At 35.3% G+C, this 18560-nt stretch overlaps 1 protein-coding gene across 6 annotated transcripts in view; it reads right to left on the bottom strand.

The window, feature by feature from the left end:
* LOC142338570 (uncharacterized) overlaps positions 1-18560 on the bottom strand; it is a 120680-nt gene that overhangs the window by 2031 nt on the left and 100089 nt on the right. For all 6 annotated transcript variants that reach the window (XM_075388377.1, XM_075388395.1, XM_075388413.1 and 3 more), the window contains 6 exons: positions 7760-7952; positions 7126-7257; positions 6685-6852; positions 4028-4159; positions 2749-2913; positions 2262-2411 (listed from right to left, as the gene is read on the bottom strand). In XM_075388377.1, the coding sequence (XP_075244492.1) occupies positions 2262-2411; positions 2749-2913; positions 4028-4159; positions 6685-6852; positions 7126-7257; positions 7760-7952 (940 nt within the window). The remainder of the gene's footprint in view (positions 1-2261; positions 2412-2748; positions 2914-4027; positions 4160-6684; positions 6853-7125; positions 7258-7759; positions 7953-18560) is intronic.

The following is an 18560-nucleotide window of genomic DNA, read 5'->3' on the forward strand; positions in this document are numbered from 1 at the left end:
TTAATACTACGAAGTTGCTGCTAATATTAACTTGAGGCAAACAATGTCTAAGGCAATTCTACGCTCGATGAGCATTGTAATGAAACCACTCATGTCTTTCTATGTCAAATATCGATCGGTAAATATGACTGAAAAAAACCGGTTGAGCATATAGTTCTTCCTCCTCCCTTAGGTGGGGTCGAAACAAAAAATGAAAGCTTTTATTGTCTTCTAAAAAAATTTCAGCGAAAGAACAAATTCAAAAGACGAAACGAAAAACTTTTTGCTGCTTCTGTTAGCTGCTCTCAAACAGCCTTCAAATAGCATGACACACACTCAATTGACTTTATCTCCTTGAATTAAAGTAAAGAAAAGTCATTTTGAAAGTGGGGAAAGTCATTTTTGAGAGCGAGGTAAGTCCCGTGGGACCAAAAAGTTAAACATAACCGACTAACGTCGGTCGAATTGCTCTCAAACAACCGGCTTCCTCAGTAGCTAGCCACGATTTAGTGAGGCTAGCTTTAGCTTGATTCGGCTCTGCAACTTATAGTTTTCTAGCCTTGTTAAATAGAAAATAATCTGATATTTTAAAAATTTGCAAAACATTGCAAAATTCAAATGAAAGTTTCCAGACTTCGGAGTGGAAAAAATGCTCAAAACATTTTTTTGCTGGAGTTCAATCAAGTAGCCCATCTGCAAGACTTAAAAAGTTTCCATGGCTAGTAATGATCGTTAAACTCAGAAAAGGACAACAAAAATTCAAAAACAATCGCAAATTTTGCAAAAACTCAAGATTAAAATCTTCAAAACCATATCATTGTCTCAAGAAACTAACCAGTCTCCATTTTCAAAGCTTTAAATAGTTTCACTGGCTCATAAAGATCCATAAACTTGGAACATGAGAACAATTTTCCGAAAATTTAAAAACTTAATTTTAACAAAAAAATTGCTAAAACTGGAGTCATTAAAAAGTTGATAACCATTCCATTAACTCTAGAAACTATGCAGCAGCTTATTATCAAACCTTGGAGTAGGTCCCTGGACCCCTGGTGCCGGAAAAACAAAAACTTCAAAAAAAGTTCAAAAAATTGCAAATATTTTTGACAAAATCGCATAAACTGGTGATATTAAAATCTTGAAGGACATTGCATTACATCTAGAAACTTTACGGTAACCTATTGCCAAACCTAAAAAACGACCAAAATTTTCAAAAACTTGAAAAAAATGTAAGTTTTATTTAAAAAAATGCTAAAATTTGTGATATTAAAAAGTTGATATTAAAAACTATTCAATGGCAAATAAAAACTTCTTAGTAACTTACAGTAACAGAGACTTTGTCAAAAAAATGCTAAAATTCATGATGTCAAACTGTTGAAACCATTCCACTACAACTAAAACTATGCAGTAACCTATTATCTAATCCTAGAGGTTCCTTGACACCTAGGGCTGATAAAACTCAAAAAATGACAAAAATTGACAAAGCTTGAATATTAGGATATATTTGCGTGTTTTTAGCGAGCAGGAGACAACAGTGTGGTGGGGGCAATAGTGGTGGTCAACAGGGGGGTGGGGGTCAACAGTGGGGGTGGGGTGTCTTCAACCTTCCGCCCTTCACACCATAAGAACCGCCCTTCACACCATAAGTAGAAGTCTCCAAAACAGTTTGAGCTGAAACAGCTGAAAGGCTCTAGGAGCACTTAATGCCCGCTGTGAGCTACCGGTTTATCCCGTTCTTGAGGACGAAAAGTCAAATGGGTCAGACGAAAAATCGGTCAAGCGAAAAATCGCATCAAAAAAAGACCGACAGAACTAATATAATTGCTACAACTTCGTTTGAGAGTAATTAATCACGCAAACTAGGAGTCAAAAATGACGTCACGCACGCAATTCAGTCGAAATTTCAATTGGTCTAGCCCTAACTTGCGACAATCTGTAGCACAATAATCAGTTATCACAATCGAGCATGCTTTACACCACAATGGAAAAACTCCAGCGCGTTAGCATAGCACCCTTCCAAGATGTTGGCAAAGGTTTTATTCCTGTACAATGCAGCCTTTGCTATTAACTGGTAAACCCATTGACAGGAGTTCAATTTCAATTCGTGCTATGCGACCTTTGTTATATACTAGCCATATCGCCGAATAAGAATTTGCAGCTCTGCCTCATTGTAACCACCCAATCACCACCCAAGTCGTCAATTTAACGCAAACGCTGGGAGAACTAGATGGACGACCATGGAACTCACGATATCATGAGATGCAAAAGGTGGTTGATGAACTCACCTCGATATTGGTGGCTTCTGTTTTTAGCGTAATAAACTCCGATGAGCACAAGAAGCACCAATAGGATCAGTAGGAGAATTAGTGCCATCGCCAGTCCAGCAGACGCAGCCAGCACTCCTCCACCCGCCTCTTGTTGCACCATTGCCGGGACTGAAACATTTGATCCTCCATTTGTTCAAAAGTCGCAACTATAGGTGCAAACAAATGGGAGTGCACAATATTGTGCGTAAATGAGAAGATATGAAGTTGAAAGAAACGCTTAATTAGTGAACTTTTGGTAATAAAATATATGGCTCCAGCCGATGCCGGTTAAAATTTGAGTCTTTCCCATTATAGCCCCCGATTGTGATATGGTTACGGAAATGATGGGGGTGGGGCTATACGTTATGACCGAAAAACTGGGGAATTTTTTTCATTTCACAATAAACAAGCTTCTTATTACAGTACAATTGAAGTACTGAAACGAGGGTGTACGAAAGTGACTTACAGGCAGTCTTGCAGAGGACGCCCTTTGAGGCAGCTGAGCCATACTTGTTGCGAGCAACGAGCCTCACAGTGTAGATGTGGTTGACCTGGTCCACTTTGGGTAAACAATCCTGCTCCTCTGTTAGCTGCGTGGGATTGCACGATTCCATGTATTCGTCATCTGAGTCTAAATTGAATCACAAAACAACCATTACCAATTTAGAAAAATAAGAGCTAATTTACAGAAAAACTTACTCGTAATAATTTCTAATTTGTCGGCATTCCTTCCATAAGTTAGGCAGAATTTATAACACTTTTGAATACTCATTGATAGAATGTAATCCTTGCTTCCAAAAGAAGTAATTTGCGTTTCTCTACTCATTTTAACAGTGACCAACGCTCATAACCAGCACAGCTAAATTTATGATATTTCTCATATTTTTTCCACTGTTATATCAGAATTAGTCTGTCGGCTCCAACCTCCAGTAGTTGTTCCATTTGCAAGAAATTGCAAAAACTCATTTTTGACCTCACTATTTGATGATCTGTTCTTAAAATGAAATGTTTTGTAAATCTGGATGTGCAATGTGCTGACCGGTAGCAGTTTTGTTTTACATTATTTTGACTGGGTAGTTTTGAAAGAGCTCCCCTGTGCTCACTGACCATCCTCTTCACATCAATCACTGAAGGAATTTATTATTATATTTCGTAACAGTCTTTTTTTCAAAATTCGAACTAATACCAACATAGTTATGCTACTTTCTATCTGCGCGACAGTTAGCTCTATTGAAAATTCGGTCGCCTGCAATTAAAACCGGTAGGTAACAAATAAGTCTTCTAATCAAGATCAAGAAGGAATATGCTGTTAACATTTAAGAAACTCTTCTGCAGATTTGATTGTATACTTTCAAGAGTAGCATCCTCGTCCCCTGATAAGGTTAATACTACTAAGAGAGGTCGAGTGAAGAACACATACGGGAGGTTATTAGGAGTAAAGAACACTAATAAGGCAGGTACAAGGAAATAGATACCAAAAGGCATGTATTAAGGGATAAATAAAATGAAGTTAGGTGGTTCAACTAATTGATCAAAACAGTATGCGAGTGGGTGTTAATAGCACGGCACCGTTTAGACATTCAAAAGAACTGATAACATACCTGTTTATTTGTGTATGTCAAAACCGTTTCCAGAATGTGAATACACTTAATCCAACAGATCACTAACAATTTTTGCACAGTATTGACAACCGTGGACATGCGATTAATCGTGAGACGTCCTGCTTTATTGGATGCTTGACTTACTGAGAACTTTGTAGATGACGGAGTGGGTGGATGCGTACTTGCCAAACTGCTCATATGTCCATTTAACTCCCAACCGACTCGGATCAATTAGGTTACACATGAGCTCAGTCGGCACCTCTGGGTTGCCAGGAGCTGAAATCACATCCAAGTGCTTGAAACAAAAAGGGCGATTTCCATAGCTTTTAGTCGAGTACACTTTTCTTAAAGGCAGCCACCAGATTGCCGAATATAGCTGCACATTACAGCTGACGTAGAATACATTTAGAAGCTAATTAAATTAACTAATTTTAATTAAAACTTATGTTCCAAAGTGCTGAAGTCATTTTGGTGAGGTAAGTCACCTATAATCAAAATCTCATCACACAAATTGCATAAATACTGTTGCGAAAGAGAGAGTGAGAAATGACGCTACGAGCGGAAATCCCGTAATTAGAGAAAAGTTATTTTAAAATTTCTGTGTTAACAACTGTTCTTTGTAACTTAACTGTTCTGTGTAAACAAAGGTAAAACAATAAAGAGCGTTGGAAGAAAATACAAAAACATATCAAGACCTGTCTGAAAATTGAAACAGGCATATGGAATCGCTCACTCATAACTCTGCTCAAAATCAAAGGAATTACAAGTCTTGAAAAATAGTCAGAATAAAATCAGATATGCTAGCTAAATATTGCATATCATAAAATCTAGGATATAAAAGCTAAGGCCCACAAAAATTACTTTAACCGGTGAAATTAAATACTGGTCATACAAAACTAAGGACCTGTGGTTCATCATACTCAAAAGGCAAGACAAAATTGATAAAAACAAAACTGCGCAAAATTGAACCACAAAAAATTTTATTAAAAAAACAGTTCCAAAAGAGAAAACAAATTAATTTTATGATGAATCAAACATTAAACGACCAATTTCAGATCAATCGCTCTCGAACAACACGCGGAGGAACGACATGCAGTGGGTGTAGCTTAGAAATACTTCACGGGTGCAAAAAACCATCGACCTCCAGGGGTTCAAACAACAAACATCCAGGATGCGAGACCAACATCTTAACCACTAGCAATAACGACGATTTTCTTTTGCTCATAATCGCTTTTTTATGAGCAAGGAACTTTGTTTCAGAAAGAGACCCACTTTCTCATTCACAAATGAGAACAAGCGTAAAAAAGACACCCAAGAAGTCAAAGAAAGTTCTAGAAAAAAGCGCAAAAACGGTCAAGCAGAAACTTTGAATAAACAGATCCACAAGTTTACAATAACTGCTTCAAACTTGATACGAGAGAAGTTGAATACCAAAACTCAATACCAAATTTATTGATGTAATTAGAGAATTTATTAAAACTGACAGTTCAAAGCTAAATTTGTCAGCAAAAAAAACTATGAGCGACAAGAATTTAGAGCGACAAAAATGTCTAAACATAAACCGATTAACATCGACGAGTTGCTCTCAAGCGACCAGTGAGGCAAACAATTCAGATGAGGACATAGGCTAGAGAAACTTTTATTGCGCAAAAATTTCGAACTCGTGAGGGGTTCCAACACGCGATCTCTAGGGTAGGAGTCCGGGACATTAACCTCTACGCTACAAGCACTATGAACATTTTTCGCTCAAAATTGCTTTAATTTTAGCATCAGACTTAATCTCCGAAGTAGCGCAATTCAAATCACTCAAAAAATCAAAACGTCAGGCGTGAAAATCACTCCAAGAAGTGATATCGGAAGAATGTTCAAGAAAACGTTCACGCGAATCTATGCTTAAAGACACGCACGTTTACAATAATTGCATCCAACTTCATTCGAGAGCAATTAAACGTGTGGGGGATCAATTTTGCCAATTTTTAACAAGTTAGTGGGTACAATGTCAGAAAGCGTCTTAAAATGATGGTATTTTAGGATAACTTTAGATCAATACAAAGATTTAAAATGATAAATGAAACTAATTCTGGCCCGCTTTTGTTACCACGTTTAGTAGCTAACTGCGGATATAATAAACGCGCAAAAAATATTCTCAAAACACATGTAAATTCTTAAGATAGATTGCCCGGCGTTTTCTGTTCTGCTTTATTAGGTGAACAATGCTATTCTATAACGCTGGTAACTAATATCTAACTTCTAACAATTAAAGTCCGCAACTCCAGCCGTTTTTGTTAATTTTTCAATTATCGTTATTACAAGCTCGCAAGTCCACCCGTTTCTGTTGATTTTTCAATTATCGTTATTAAAAATGATAAGTTATCTATTGATGCTTCTTTTGTGTGGCTTCAAATTTTGCTGTAAATTGATCAGCTTTTGATTTTGATGAGTTTCATAACGCCCATTTTAAAAATTATTGTTATTGTTTTACAGGCGATTGTTTTTACGTTTTTTGTCATTTCATTCAATTATTAAAATGTGGTATTCTAATGAACCGCAGCTTCTTTGTTTACTTTAACATTTCTTGGTATTATAAGGTGGTATGTGGCATGTGTTTTCTAAAGATTCAGTTTTTATTTGCTTGAAATTCGCTTGAAAGGTGAGGTTTGCCCTCGTGTTACCCGTTTAAGTGAAGGGTCTACACTAGCTGTGCGAAACAGATGCGCAAGCCTACCTGTCTATATTAAAACTGAAAGACTTTTAAAAGGCAACTGAAATTTATTGTATTTCCTCAAACTAATTGCACTCACGATCTTCTGGTAGATTGAAGTCAACAATGGAAGACGTGGGATCACTTGTCAGCTCATGATTGCGAGACATGATTTCGAAATCATAGTTCTTCTGTCCCACTGGCTTGCCATCCGGGAAGAAGATGCCAGTTGCGTCCAAGAAGGGCTCCGTTGTCGTTTGTTCATCAACTAAATATAAAATGACCAAATCCGCTTTGCAATACTTTGACACTAGCAACAGATCGAAAAGGATGAGATTAAGACTGGTCAATTTATTTTTCAAGTAAACTTTCACTACTTATAGAACTTTTGACAAATTGTTTGTTTTCATAGAATACCAAACAATAGCGCACAGATCAATTCAAAGTATATTGTATTCTGAAATTTATTTGAGAGTTCCTTTTTAAGATACTAGTTATTTCACTTTGCTTAAAAAGAGAAAGCAGTAAGTTCTCTTCTCACCTCCGAGAGAGGGATCAAATCTGACAAGATAGTCTTTGAACTCTCCATTGGGTTCCGTTGGCTTCCAGTAGATCAACACTCCCTCTGGATGCACATGTACCACTATCGAGTCAGGGTCAATCGGCACAGGCTCTAAAACAAACACATTCCAATGCAAGTATGAAAAACGTTAAATTACCTTTAATGATTGCTCTAAGCTTCTAAAAACATCAAATTACCTGTTGCTTTAACAACATTAAATTACCTTAGATAATAAAGTTAGATTGCTCTAAGCTTCATAACAACAAACTTTATTTATTTTAAGAATGAATATCAAGAAGTGGACGGCTAAACTCGGAATCGAGAGAGGGATTGATTAGGAAAAAAATGATCTTTACAAGGGAGAAAACTTGTCCACGTCTTTACACATTTGACCAACAAATATTTCCGAAAAAAAGGAAATACGTTGACATAACTCAAAAAATCAAGATCAGGTCACTCTACGACTAACACTAAGAAGTGCATCATTTGCTAAAATCGAACAACTTCAGCGAGAGAATTTTATTTCTTGAGCTTTCAGAGCGTGGATTTATCACACCACAAATTGGTTAAAAAGTCTAGTACGCTCTAGACCATACTGGATAAAAGTGCTTACTGTCAGCAGCTGTCTTCCTTGGTATGCGTCCAGTTGTGGCAGTGTCCACTTCATTCTTCACTACCAACTCAGCTGTGTAGTCTGAGTAGGGTGTCAGGCCATCCACAGTCAATGACAACTCCTCTGGAGGGGTGCCCTGGTCAGTTGACGTCTTGGTTCCCACAACATTTCCATCTGCGTCACGCACGATTAGCTGCAACAGATTCATTACTATGTAGAGCCTTTTATTGACGAATTTCAACATCACACCATTAATAAATGACCATAGGACATACAAGGATTTGGGAACAACGAGTTAACTGCAATGATGCATATAACTGTTCATGTAGTTGAAGGCCCAAAATCCATTTCATTTCAATAACAAATTCCAGGCCCGTGTGGCACGTTTATTAAAGAAACGAGAGCTACGGGACATGATGCATGAAGAAATGCTCACCATTTTTTGGAAGATAGATAAATGGGATATAAACGGAAAAGCTGCCAACCATTTCCTGTTTAAAATCGATCATTTCGCGGGTCACAATCTGTGACTATGCTGCCGTTCTCCATAAAACGCCTTTGATAATGAAAATTGTGCCATGAAAACTTGACACGCACATGTACAAAACAAAAGGTTATTTCAACCAGTTAATACTCTTCAAACGTTGCATCCACTACGCCAGAGCGAGCATGTAGCATAACCCTTTCCTCTTTTCACATTTGACATGTTTTGCGGACCCGTTGTACATTGCAACAGCTCTAATAAGGCAAATCATTAAAGTAAGAGAAACATTTCAAGACTCCGATAGTCAGTGGTGTGTCAGATAGCCGAAAAACGTAAAGATAGTTTCTAATGTTAAGAAATGTCTCAAATTAATACAACACAGTCAGTCGTTCAGTCGTAATACTTTGTTCAGTCCTGATGCCAAGTTCCACGACCTGCTGAGAACAAGTAAACTGATCTCAAATTTAACACCGACAAGAAATTATTCCTTATTTGTTTCATTTAGCGTCCTTTTATGGTCAATTATTGTCTTTTATTTTCCATATTTATTTGATTTCACAAACATAGCCGCCAAATTACCGGAAAACAGCGGCCATTGATGCGCCTGACTAACATCGGGATTGAAAAAGAAAAAGATAGAAATTGACAGAAAGTTTTAAAAAGTGTTAAAATTCGGTTTGCAGTTTCAGTTAAAATCTAAAACTACTTAATACAGCTTCTAAGCTGAAAACTATTGAGCGTAATACTAATTTCAGCTAGCAATTGCTCTAATGAAATTTGATAACCTAATGCACCATGACATAATAGACCTGACTAAACAAAGGACCAGAACTAGAATGGATAAAAAGTGGATTGGGAAAACATCTTACAAAAACATAATAAAAAACAAGTAAAAAATAGCGAAAAAAGTCAAATTGACGAATGTGAACGAAAAAATCACAATCGAGAACGCGATTTTGTGTTCAAATACTGTTTTCTCACACTAATTTCAAATTGCAGAGAAAAGCATTCACGTCACAGGACCACTCGCTTTCTCGATCCACTTCCTGTTTCAGCGTGACAAAAATCACTTCTCCAATTTCATTTCTTGACTTCAAAAATCATGAAAACGAGTGAACAAATCTTAAAAAACAGCCAGAAGAGATTCGGAAACGACTCGAAGGGGATATTGATTACACCAATTGAAGTAGGGACGGTCTTACCTAACAACACTAACATCTTAGAAACAATAACAGGAGAAAGAACAATTAAAAAATATCTGACCAGAAAGCACCTGAACACACACACACACACACGATAAAAAAATCGTTGTAGGTTTCTATTGCAAAACAACTAGTGGCGAAATACCATGGGACACGGTTATTTGTCATTCATTAAACGACTACAATCTGACAAAACACACAATTAGAGAGCACGTAGGTATGGGAAAGGAAATGAAGAAAAAAATTCTCTACAAAATTTTCTAACAAAATGTAGATACAAGATAAGCAAAACTGCTCAACCATTATTTTTATAAACTCTCATTGCCGCTTCTGGTCAAACTTTCACCCACGAAAAACCATGCAGATTCATATTAAACAACAAACATAGCCGGCAGATTGCCTGAAAATAGCCGCCAATTACGCGTTTAACGCACACCGGGACTGAAACAGAAAAACAAAAAAGAAGAGATAGAAATTGACAAATTTTTTTCCTAAGTTTCAGAAATTGTTCAAAATCCAGTGTGCAGTTTCAGTTAGATTCTAAACAAAACTCAATTCAGCTTCTAAACTTCAGCTAGCAATCGCTTTAATCAACTTTGAGAACCTAGTGCAAAAGCTTTATCATTAGTTTATTCCGTTTCTTCTGATTTTGGTAGTTGGGCTTTGACTGTATTCACTACATTCGTAATGAATAAGTAAATCAATGCTTGAAAAAATTAATATTCATTTAGTTGAAACAGTGAGTGAGGTAAGCCAGCAGTCAAGCCCGGAAATCTTGAATTATGTAAAAACAAAGACTTATCAAAAAAGGGTAAAGCGAGTTTAAAAAGGATAACGCCTAAATAATAGCGATTCCAGAGGCCGACAGCGGCCATTAAAAAATGCAAAGAAAGAAAAACAGAAAATTAAAAAAAATGTTTTAACTGTTTCATTGAAATGTTCCCTGTTCAGCATCCAGTTGGTACCCGCAACAACCCCAATAACTCTAAAAAAATTAACCACGAAAAGTAAAGAAAAGCTCAAAATCAGTAGTAGTAAGCAAAAAAACAAATCATACTGCAAAATGCTTAAAAAATACACAATTAAATTTATCAAAGAACTCCAAATTAAAATGAGTTCGATCAAAAGGCAGCCGACTCTTGCAGGTCAAAGGACGATCAAAAGGCAGAATTAGAGCCACTAAACTAAATCGTAGACTTACCAAAATGCTAAAAAAAATTGGAACAATACAAAAAGCATTCTGAAACAACTTGAACAAGAAAAGGCTTAGAAAAATTGATGAGTTTTCAGATATTACAAGGGCACATAGAGGCAAAAAGAAGTTCATTGTAGCAAAAAGAGTACTGAAATTCTCGTACAACAAACATACCCGACATATTACCGGAAAATAGCCGCCGTTGATTCCCATAATTTTCATCCGAAGTAAAAAAAAATGGGAGCGGTATAATAGCCGACTGAGAAGCTGAGGCGCTAATAATAAGCAAGTTATAAAAGGCTAAGAAACTGGTCTAAAATACGAAAAAAACTGAAAAGACAGAGCTGGCAGATAGCCACAAAAAAGCCGCAATAGCTTCGTAGATCTAAAGTCTCAAAGATAGTAGAAACAAACCAAAAAAAACCTCTTTTCGCTACATGCTGAGATGATATACTTTGCTTAAAGATCTGTTTAACTTATTTCTGCTTCTAAAAACTGCCCACAAATACCTTTAAATTAAAGTGAAGCGACCCACTTGGCCTTATATTGTCGAATTAAGGTACAGAAAAGTCAATTTAAGAGAGAGGAAGTCACTTTTGAGACAGAGGTAGGTAAAGTGTGACCAAATAGCATATTGAAGACAGAACGAAGGATTAACAGCATATTTAAAATGATGGTGACGTCATAAGGTCGTAACAAAGATCTTGACGACGAAATAAAAAAAACAAAAGAAAGCCAATAAGGGCCTCAGCGATTTTATTATTTTGTTCTCAATTTTTTCAACAAAAAAACATTTAATACAAAAACGTTGTAATCACCCTGAAACAATAGCCGTTTATTCAATTCCCACTTGAAGCAGTAAAACAAAACAATAGGCCACAAATCTCAAAAAGTTCCCCACAATTAGCACAAAACTCATTAATACCAGCAACATTCAGACCACTATCAAAACAAGCCTAAAACTGTTACAATGTCATACTGAAACCTCCTAACCAGAAAAATGTGCAAAAATTGCTTTAAAAAGCCTCACGTGAACATAAATTTTGTTCGCTTACAGAAAAATTTTACCGCAAGCCAATTTCTCGCTCTTTCGAAAAGAGTGCTATGAACAAAAATCACTCTCTTTTCTATCTGCTCTGCAGTTTTGTTCAGCAAATAAACAACTTTTCAAACTAAATTTTTTCAAGCGTTTTATTTCCTTCTTAAAAATTCACTCCAATGACATTGATTTAAAAGGACACTTCTCCAATACTCCTGTTCGCGTCGAAAAAAAGACAGTGCCCCAATACAATTCAAATGCTCTGAACTGTAAAAAAGGAGAGCGCCTAAATAATAGCCGATGAGAGGCTGACGGCGGCTATTAATCTTAACTAAGTAACATGATCTGAGTAAAAAAACAACCTATCGAATTGCGTCGATATCTAATTTTTTAAAATTATTTTCGGCTATCTAAACCTTCGGCTATATGAGTACACACCCTATAACCGTATAAGAGATTTGATACATCGATCGACCTTTGATTTATAATAAACAGGCCGCCAGCGTAGTACTATATCTAAACGGGCCACAGACACCTGCATGTGGATTCTATTAAACGAATTAGGTTTTAATGACTTTTGAATAGGGATGGCCAAGTCTCAAGAGTCACTGGTATAAAACTCTTACAACCAATGGACTCATCAGCAACTATTGAAATAATGAAAATATTTATCTGAAAACTTTTATCTGGAAGCGTTAGAATCTTTTTTAGGTCAAGTATCACGCGATATAAATGTGGAAACAGATCTAATAACATAGCCGGCAGATTGCCGGAATAGCTGCGAAAGAATAGACCGGCGTGCCATATAATAGAGATAGAAACAGATACAGATCTAAATTGAAAAAATCCACGCCGCTCAAAAAACTAGGCTAAAAAACATTCAGCGATAAATTAATAAAGCTTGTTAAAATTCATTCCACAGGAGCCTCTTATTAGTGACCTTTACTGCAAATATGAGTTCTTTTGACCTTAAACTAATTCAAATAAAACTTAAGTTTTAAAGTGCAAAAGTCATTTTATTGAGTGAGGTAAATCACGTATGATCAAAATCTAATCACGCAAATAACCTAAAAACTTTCGCTAAAGCGAGTGAGAAATGACGTCACGCGCGCAAATGCGTTAGTGAGAGGAAGAAGTCATTCCGAAATTTGACTTTTTTAGCTTTGCTGTGTGAACAGATGTAAAACGAAAAAAGAGCGTCAGACGACGAAACAAAAAAACATAGCCGGAAGAATTCCGGAAGCGACTCGAAGCACCAAAACTTCACAAAAAGCTGAAGCCATTACCTTTTGTATTAAACCATTAACTCATTACCTCCCCGGGTCTGATCTAAAAATCGGTGAAATTTAAACCACTGTCACCAAGAGAAAGAAAATGCAGCAAAATTTTATTATTGAAAACGTTTGGTAACGTTAAAAAAGTCTGAAATTTTTAGGACGGTCAAAAAACTGATAGCCTGACAAAGCTGACAGGGCCATCAATTGCCCTTAGATAATTAATGATTCTAATCTCAAAAAGATCGCGAAAGCAAACGGCAGATAAAAACTTTTCAAAAAAGACAGGAAATTCAAAATTATTCAAAAAAGAGTGCTCAAACGTAAGAATCAGAGAACCACTACAATTAGATTTCTAATCACGGCAATTAGGACAAAAATAATACATGATTCTTCCTTGTTGTATATATGCTAGACAGCATGATTTTATACTAATTCAAAAATTAAATTAATCATAGAGAAACAAAAGCAACAGAATAATATTCAAAGGCAATAAATCGTCCAAAAACAATACCAAGCCCGGAAGAAAATAGCAATGAATAGAAAAAAAACAGAAATGTTGGAAAAGACTGTCTAGCAGACTCCCAGTACTGCCTTATTTTGAATTAAATCAATTGCAAACCGAAGAAACCAAGATCTAAGAAAAAGCTGAATTCATACAATTTTTTAACAACTGAAAAAATCAATATAACGAATATAAAGTAGGTGCCAGGAAAAAACTAGAATGATACAAACGAGAATGTAAAGAATATGGACACAAAGTTAGGAACACCGTAACAAGACCATTCTTGATTTTTGAAAGTTAAAAATCAAATTAAAAAAATAAAAACAAACGAGTACATTTCATTGATAAACATTCGAGACCTAGAAAAGACAACGAGTCATTCGAGACGAAAATCTAACTTGCTGAACAGAATAAAACAAGAAAAAGCAGAATTCAGACATACGAAACAATGAAACATTTTGCAAAAAAGTGGTCAAAAAATATTTAAGACTGCATTTATGAAAAAAATTTATCTGTTTTTTCAAAAACCTAACACCAAAAAATGATTGAATTTTTATTGAAACGAAATTAAGGTCCCTAATAATCCCCAAAATACTATTTCTAGTAATTAAAAGCAAAATATAAACAAAAAAGTGCAAAAAATTGGCAAAAAACTACGAAAATCGGATTAGCAAATGTACAATTTTATGAAAAATTACATCGAGGTAGAAAGAGGCATTGAGTATATGAATTATCGAAGGGAAGTTGCCAAATTAACTGATTTTTGACAAAAAACAGCTAAAAGATCCAAAAATGAAGAAATTAATAGAAAAGCCAAAAATTAACAAAAAAAATCAGGAAATATATGCCAATTTCGCATTTGAAACGCAATTTCAGGCTATGCAAAATACTGTGCTATCAATTTCCGGGGCTTACATTTAAACATAGCATCGATAAAAAATTATTTCTACAAAAAACCAAATTACAAGCAAAAAAACTAGGCCACTTAGACGAAAAAACGGCTAAAAACGGTTATCTATATGTGCCATTCAGTCAAAAACTAATTTTCAATGTCAAAAAGTCCTTCACTAAACGCAGCGCATGATCAAAAAACTTCTCTCGCTCAGAAGAAATAATAAGCAAGTTATAAAAGGCTAAGAAACTGGTCTAAAATACGAAAAAAACTGAAAAGACAGAGCTGGCAGATAGCCACAAAAAAGCCGCAATAGCTTCGTAGATCTAAAGTCTCAAAGATAGTAGAAACAAACCAAAAAAAACCTCTTTTCGCTACATGCTGAGATGATATACTTTGCTTAAAGATCTGTTTAACTTATTTCTGCTTCTAAAAACTGCCCACAAATACCTTTAAATTAAAGTGAAGCGACCCACTTGGCCTTATATTGTCGAATTAAGGTACAGAAAAGTCAATTTAAGAGAGAGGAAGTCACTTTTGAGACAGAGGTAGGTAAAGTGTGACCAAATAGCATATTGAAGACAGAACGAAGGATTAACAGCATATTTAAAATGATGGTGACGTCATAAGGTCGTAACAAAGATCTTGACGACGAAATAAAAAAAAACAAAAGAAAGCCAATAAGGGCCTCAGCGATTTTATTATTTTGTTCTCAATTTTTTCAACCAAAAAAACATTTAATACAAAAACGTTGTAATCACCCTGAAACAATAGCCGTTTATTCAATTCCCACTTGAAGCAGTAAAACAAAACAATAGGCCACAAATCTCAAAAAGTTCCCCACAATTAGCACAAAACTCATTAATACCAGCAACATTCAGACCACTATCAAAACAAGCCTAAAACTGTTACAATGTCATACTGAAACCTCCTAACCAGAAAAATGTGCAAAAATTGCTTTAAAAAGCCTCACGTGAACATAAATTTTGTTCGCTTACAGAAAAATTTTACCGCAAGCCAATTTCTCGCTCTTTCGAAAAGAGTGCTATGAACAAAAATCACTCTCTTTTCTATCTGCTCTGCAGTTTTGTTCAGCAAATAAACAACTTTTCAAACTAAATTTTTTCAAGCGTTTTATTTCCTTCTTAAAAATTCACTCCAATGACATTGATTTAAAAGGACACTTCTCCAATACTCCTGTTCGCGTCGAAAAAAAGACAGTGCCCCAATACAATTCAAATGCTCTGAACTGTAAAAAAGGAGAGCGCCTAAATAATAGCCGATGAGAGGCTGACGGCGGCTATTAATCTTAACTAAGTAACATGATCTGAGTAAAAAAACAACCTATCGAATTGCGTCGATATCTAATTTTTTAAAATTATTTTCGGCTATCTAAACCTTCGGCTATATGAGTACACACCCTATAACCGTATAAGAGATTTGATACATCGATCGACCTTTGATTTATAATAAACAGGCCGCCAGCGTAGTACTATATCTAAACGGGCCACAGACACCTGCATGTGGATTCTATTAAACGAATTAGGTTTTAATGACTTTTGAATAGGGATGGCCAAGTCTCAAGAGTCACTGGTATAAAACTCTTACAACCAATGGACTCATCAGCAACTATTGAAATAATGAAAATATTTATCTGAAAACTTTTATCTGGAAGCGTTAGAATCTTTTTTAGGTCAAGTATCACGCGATATAAATGTGGAAACAGATCTAATAACATAGCCGGCAGATTGCCGGAATAGCTGCGAAAGAATAGACCGGCGTGCCATATAATAGAGATAGAAACAGATACAGATCTAAATTGAAAAAATCCACGCCGCTCAAAAAACTAGGCTAAAAAACATTCAGCGATAAATTAATAAAGCTTGTTAAAATTCATTCCACAGGAGCCTCTTATTAGTGACCTTTACTGCAAATATGAGTTCTTTTGACCTTAAACTAATTCAAATAAAACTTAAGTTTTAAAGTGCAAAAGTCATTTTATTGAGTGAGGTAAATCACGTATGATCAAAATCTAATCACGCAAATAACCTAAAAACTTTCGCTAAAGCGAGTGAGAAATGACGTCACGCGCGCAAATGCGTTAGTGAGAGGAAGAAGTCATTCCGAAATTTGACTTTTTTAGCTTTGCTGTGTGAACAGATGTAAAACGAAAAAAGAGCGTCAGACGACGAAACAAAAAAACATAGCCGGAAGAATTCCGGAAGCGACTCGAAGCACCAAAACTTCACAAAAAGCTGAAGCCATTACCTTTTGTATTAAACCATTAACTCATTACCTCCCCGGGTCTGATCTAAAAATCGGTGAAATTTAAACCACTGTCACCAAGAGAAAGAAAATGCAGCAAAATTTTATTATTGAAAACGTTTGGTAACGTTAAAAAAGTCTGAAATTTTTAGGACGGTCAAAAAACTGATAGCCTGACAAAGCTGACAGGGCCATCAATTGCCCTTAGATAATTAATGATTCTAATCTCAAAAAGATCGCGAAAGCAAACGGCAGATAAAAACTTTTCAAAAAAGACAGGAAATTCAAAATTATTCAAAAAAGAGTGCTCAAACGTAAGAATCAGAGAACCACTACAATTAGATTTCTAATCACGGCAATTAGGACAAAAATAATACATGATTCTTCCTTGTTGTATATATGCTAGACAGCATGATTTTATACTAATTCAAAAATTAAATTAATCATAGAGAAACAAAAGCAACAGAATAATATTCAAAGGCAATAAATCGTCCAAAAACAATACCAAGCCCGGAAGAAAATAGCAATGAATAGAAAAAAAACAGAAATGTTGGAAAAGACTGTCTAGCAGACTCCCAGTACTGCCTTATTTTGAATTAAATCAATTGCAAACCGAAGAAACCAAGATCTAAGAAAAAGCTGAATTCATACAATTTTTTAACAACTGAAAAAATCAATATAACGAATATAAAGTAGGTGCCAGGAAAAAACTAGAATGATACAAACGAGAATGTAAAGAATATGGACACAAAGTTAGGAACACCGTAACAAGACCATTCTTGATTTTTGAAAGTTAAAAATCAAATTAAAAAAATAAAAACAAACGAGTACATTTCATTGATAAACATTCGAGACCTAGAAAAGACAACGAGTCATTCGAGACGAAAATCTAACTTGCTGAACAGAATAAAACAAGAAAAAGCAGAATTCAGACATACGAAACAATGAAACATTTTGCAAAAAAGTGGTCAAAAAATATTTAAGACTGCATTTATGAAAAAAATTTATCTGTTTTTTCAAAAACCTAACACCAAAAAATGATTGAATTTTTATTGAAACGAAATTAAGGTCCCTAATAATCCCCAAAATACTATTTCTAGTAATTAAAAGCAAAATATAAACAAAAAAGTGCAAAAAATTGGCAAAAAACTACGAAAATCGGATTAGCAAATGTACAATTTTATGAAAAATTACATCGAGGTAGAAAGAGGCATTGAGTATATGAATTATCGAAGGGAAGTTGCCAAATTAACTGATTTTTGACCAAAAACAGCTAAAAGATCCAAAAATGAAGAAATTAATAGAAAAGCCAAAAATTAACAAAAAAAATCAGGAAATATATGCCAATTTCGCATTTGAAACGCAATTTCAGGCTATGCAAAATACTGTGCTATCAATTTCCGGGGCTTACATTTAAACATAGCATCGATAAAAAATTATTTCTACAAAAAACCAAATTACAAGCAAAAAAACTAGGCCACTTAGACGAAAAAACGGCTAAAAACGGTTATCTATATGTGCCATTCAGTCAAAAACTAATTTTCAATGTCAAAAAGTCCTTCACTAAACGCAGCGCATGATCAAAAAACTTCTCTCGCTCAGAAAAAATTAGTTCACACTGCAATTTTACTCGCTTTCGCTTTTAGGTGAAAACATCGTCTGAACGAATAGTACTTCCGGTAAAAAAAAAACATAGCCGGAAGAATTCCGGAAGCGACTCGTAGCAGCAAAACTTCACAAAAAGCTGAAGCCATTACCTTTTGTATTATACCATTAACTCATTACCTCCCCGGGTCTGATCTAAAAATCGGTGAAATTTAAACCACTGTCACCAAGAGAAAGAAAATGCAGCAAAATTTTATTATTGAAAACGTTTGGTAATGTTAAAAAAGTCTGAAATTTTTAGGATGGCCAAGAAACTGATAGCCGGACAAAGCTGACAGGG

This window comes from Convolutriloba macropyga, chromosome 1 (assembly GCF_964194025.1).
Source record: "Convolutriloba macropyga chromosome 1, txConMacr16.3, whole genome shotgun sequence".
NCBI classification, from domain to species: Eukaryota; Metazoa; Xenacoelomorpha; order Acoela; family Convolutidae; genus Convolutriloba; species Convolutriloba macropyga.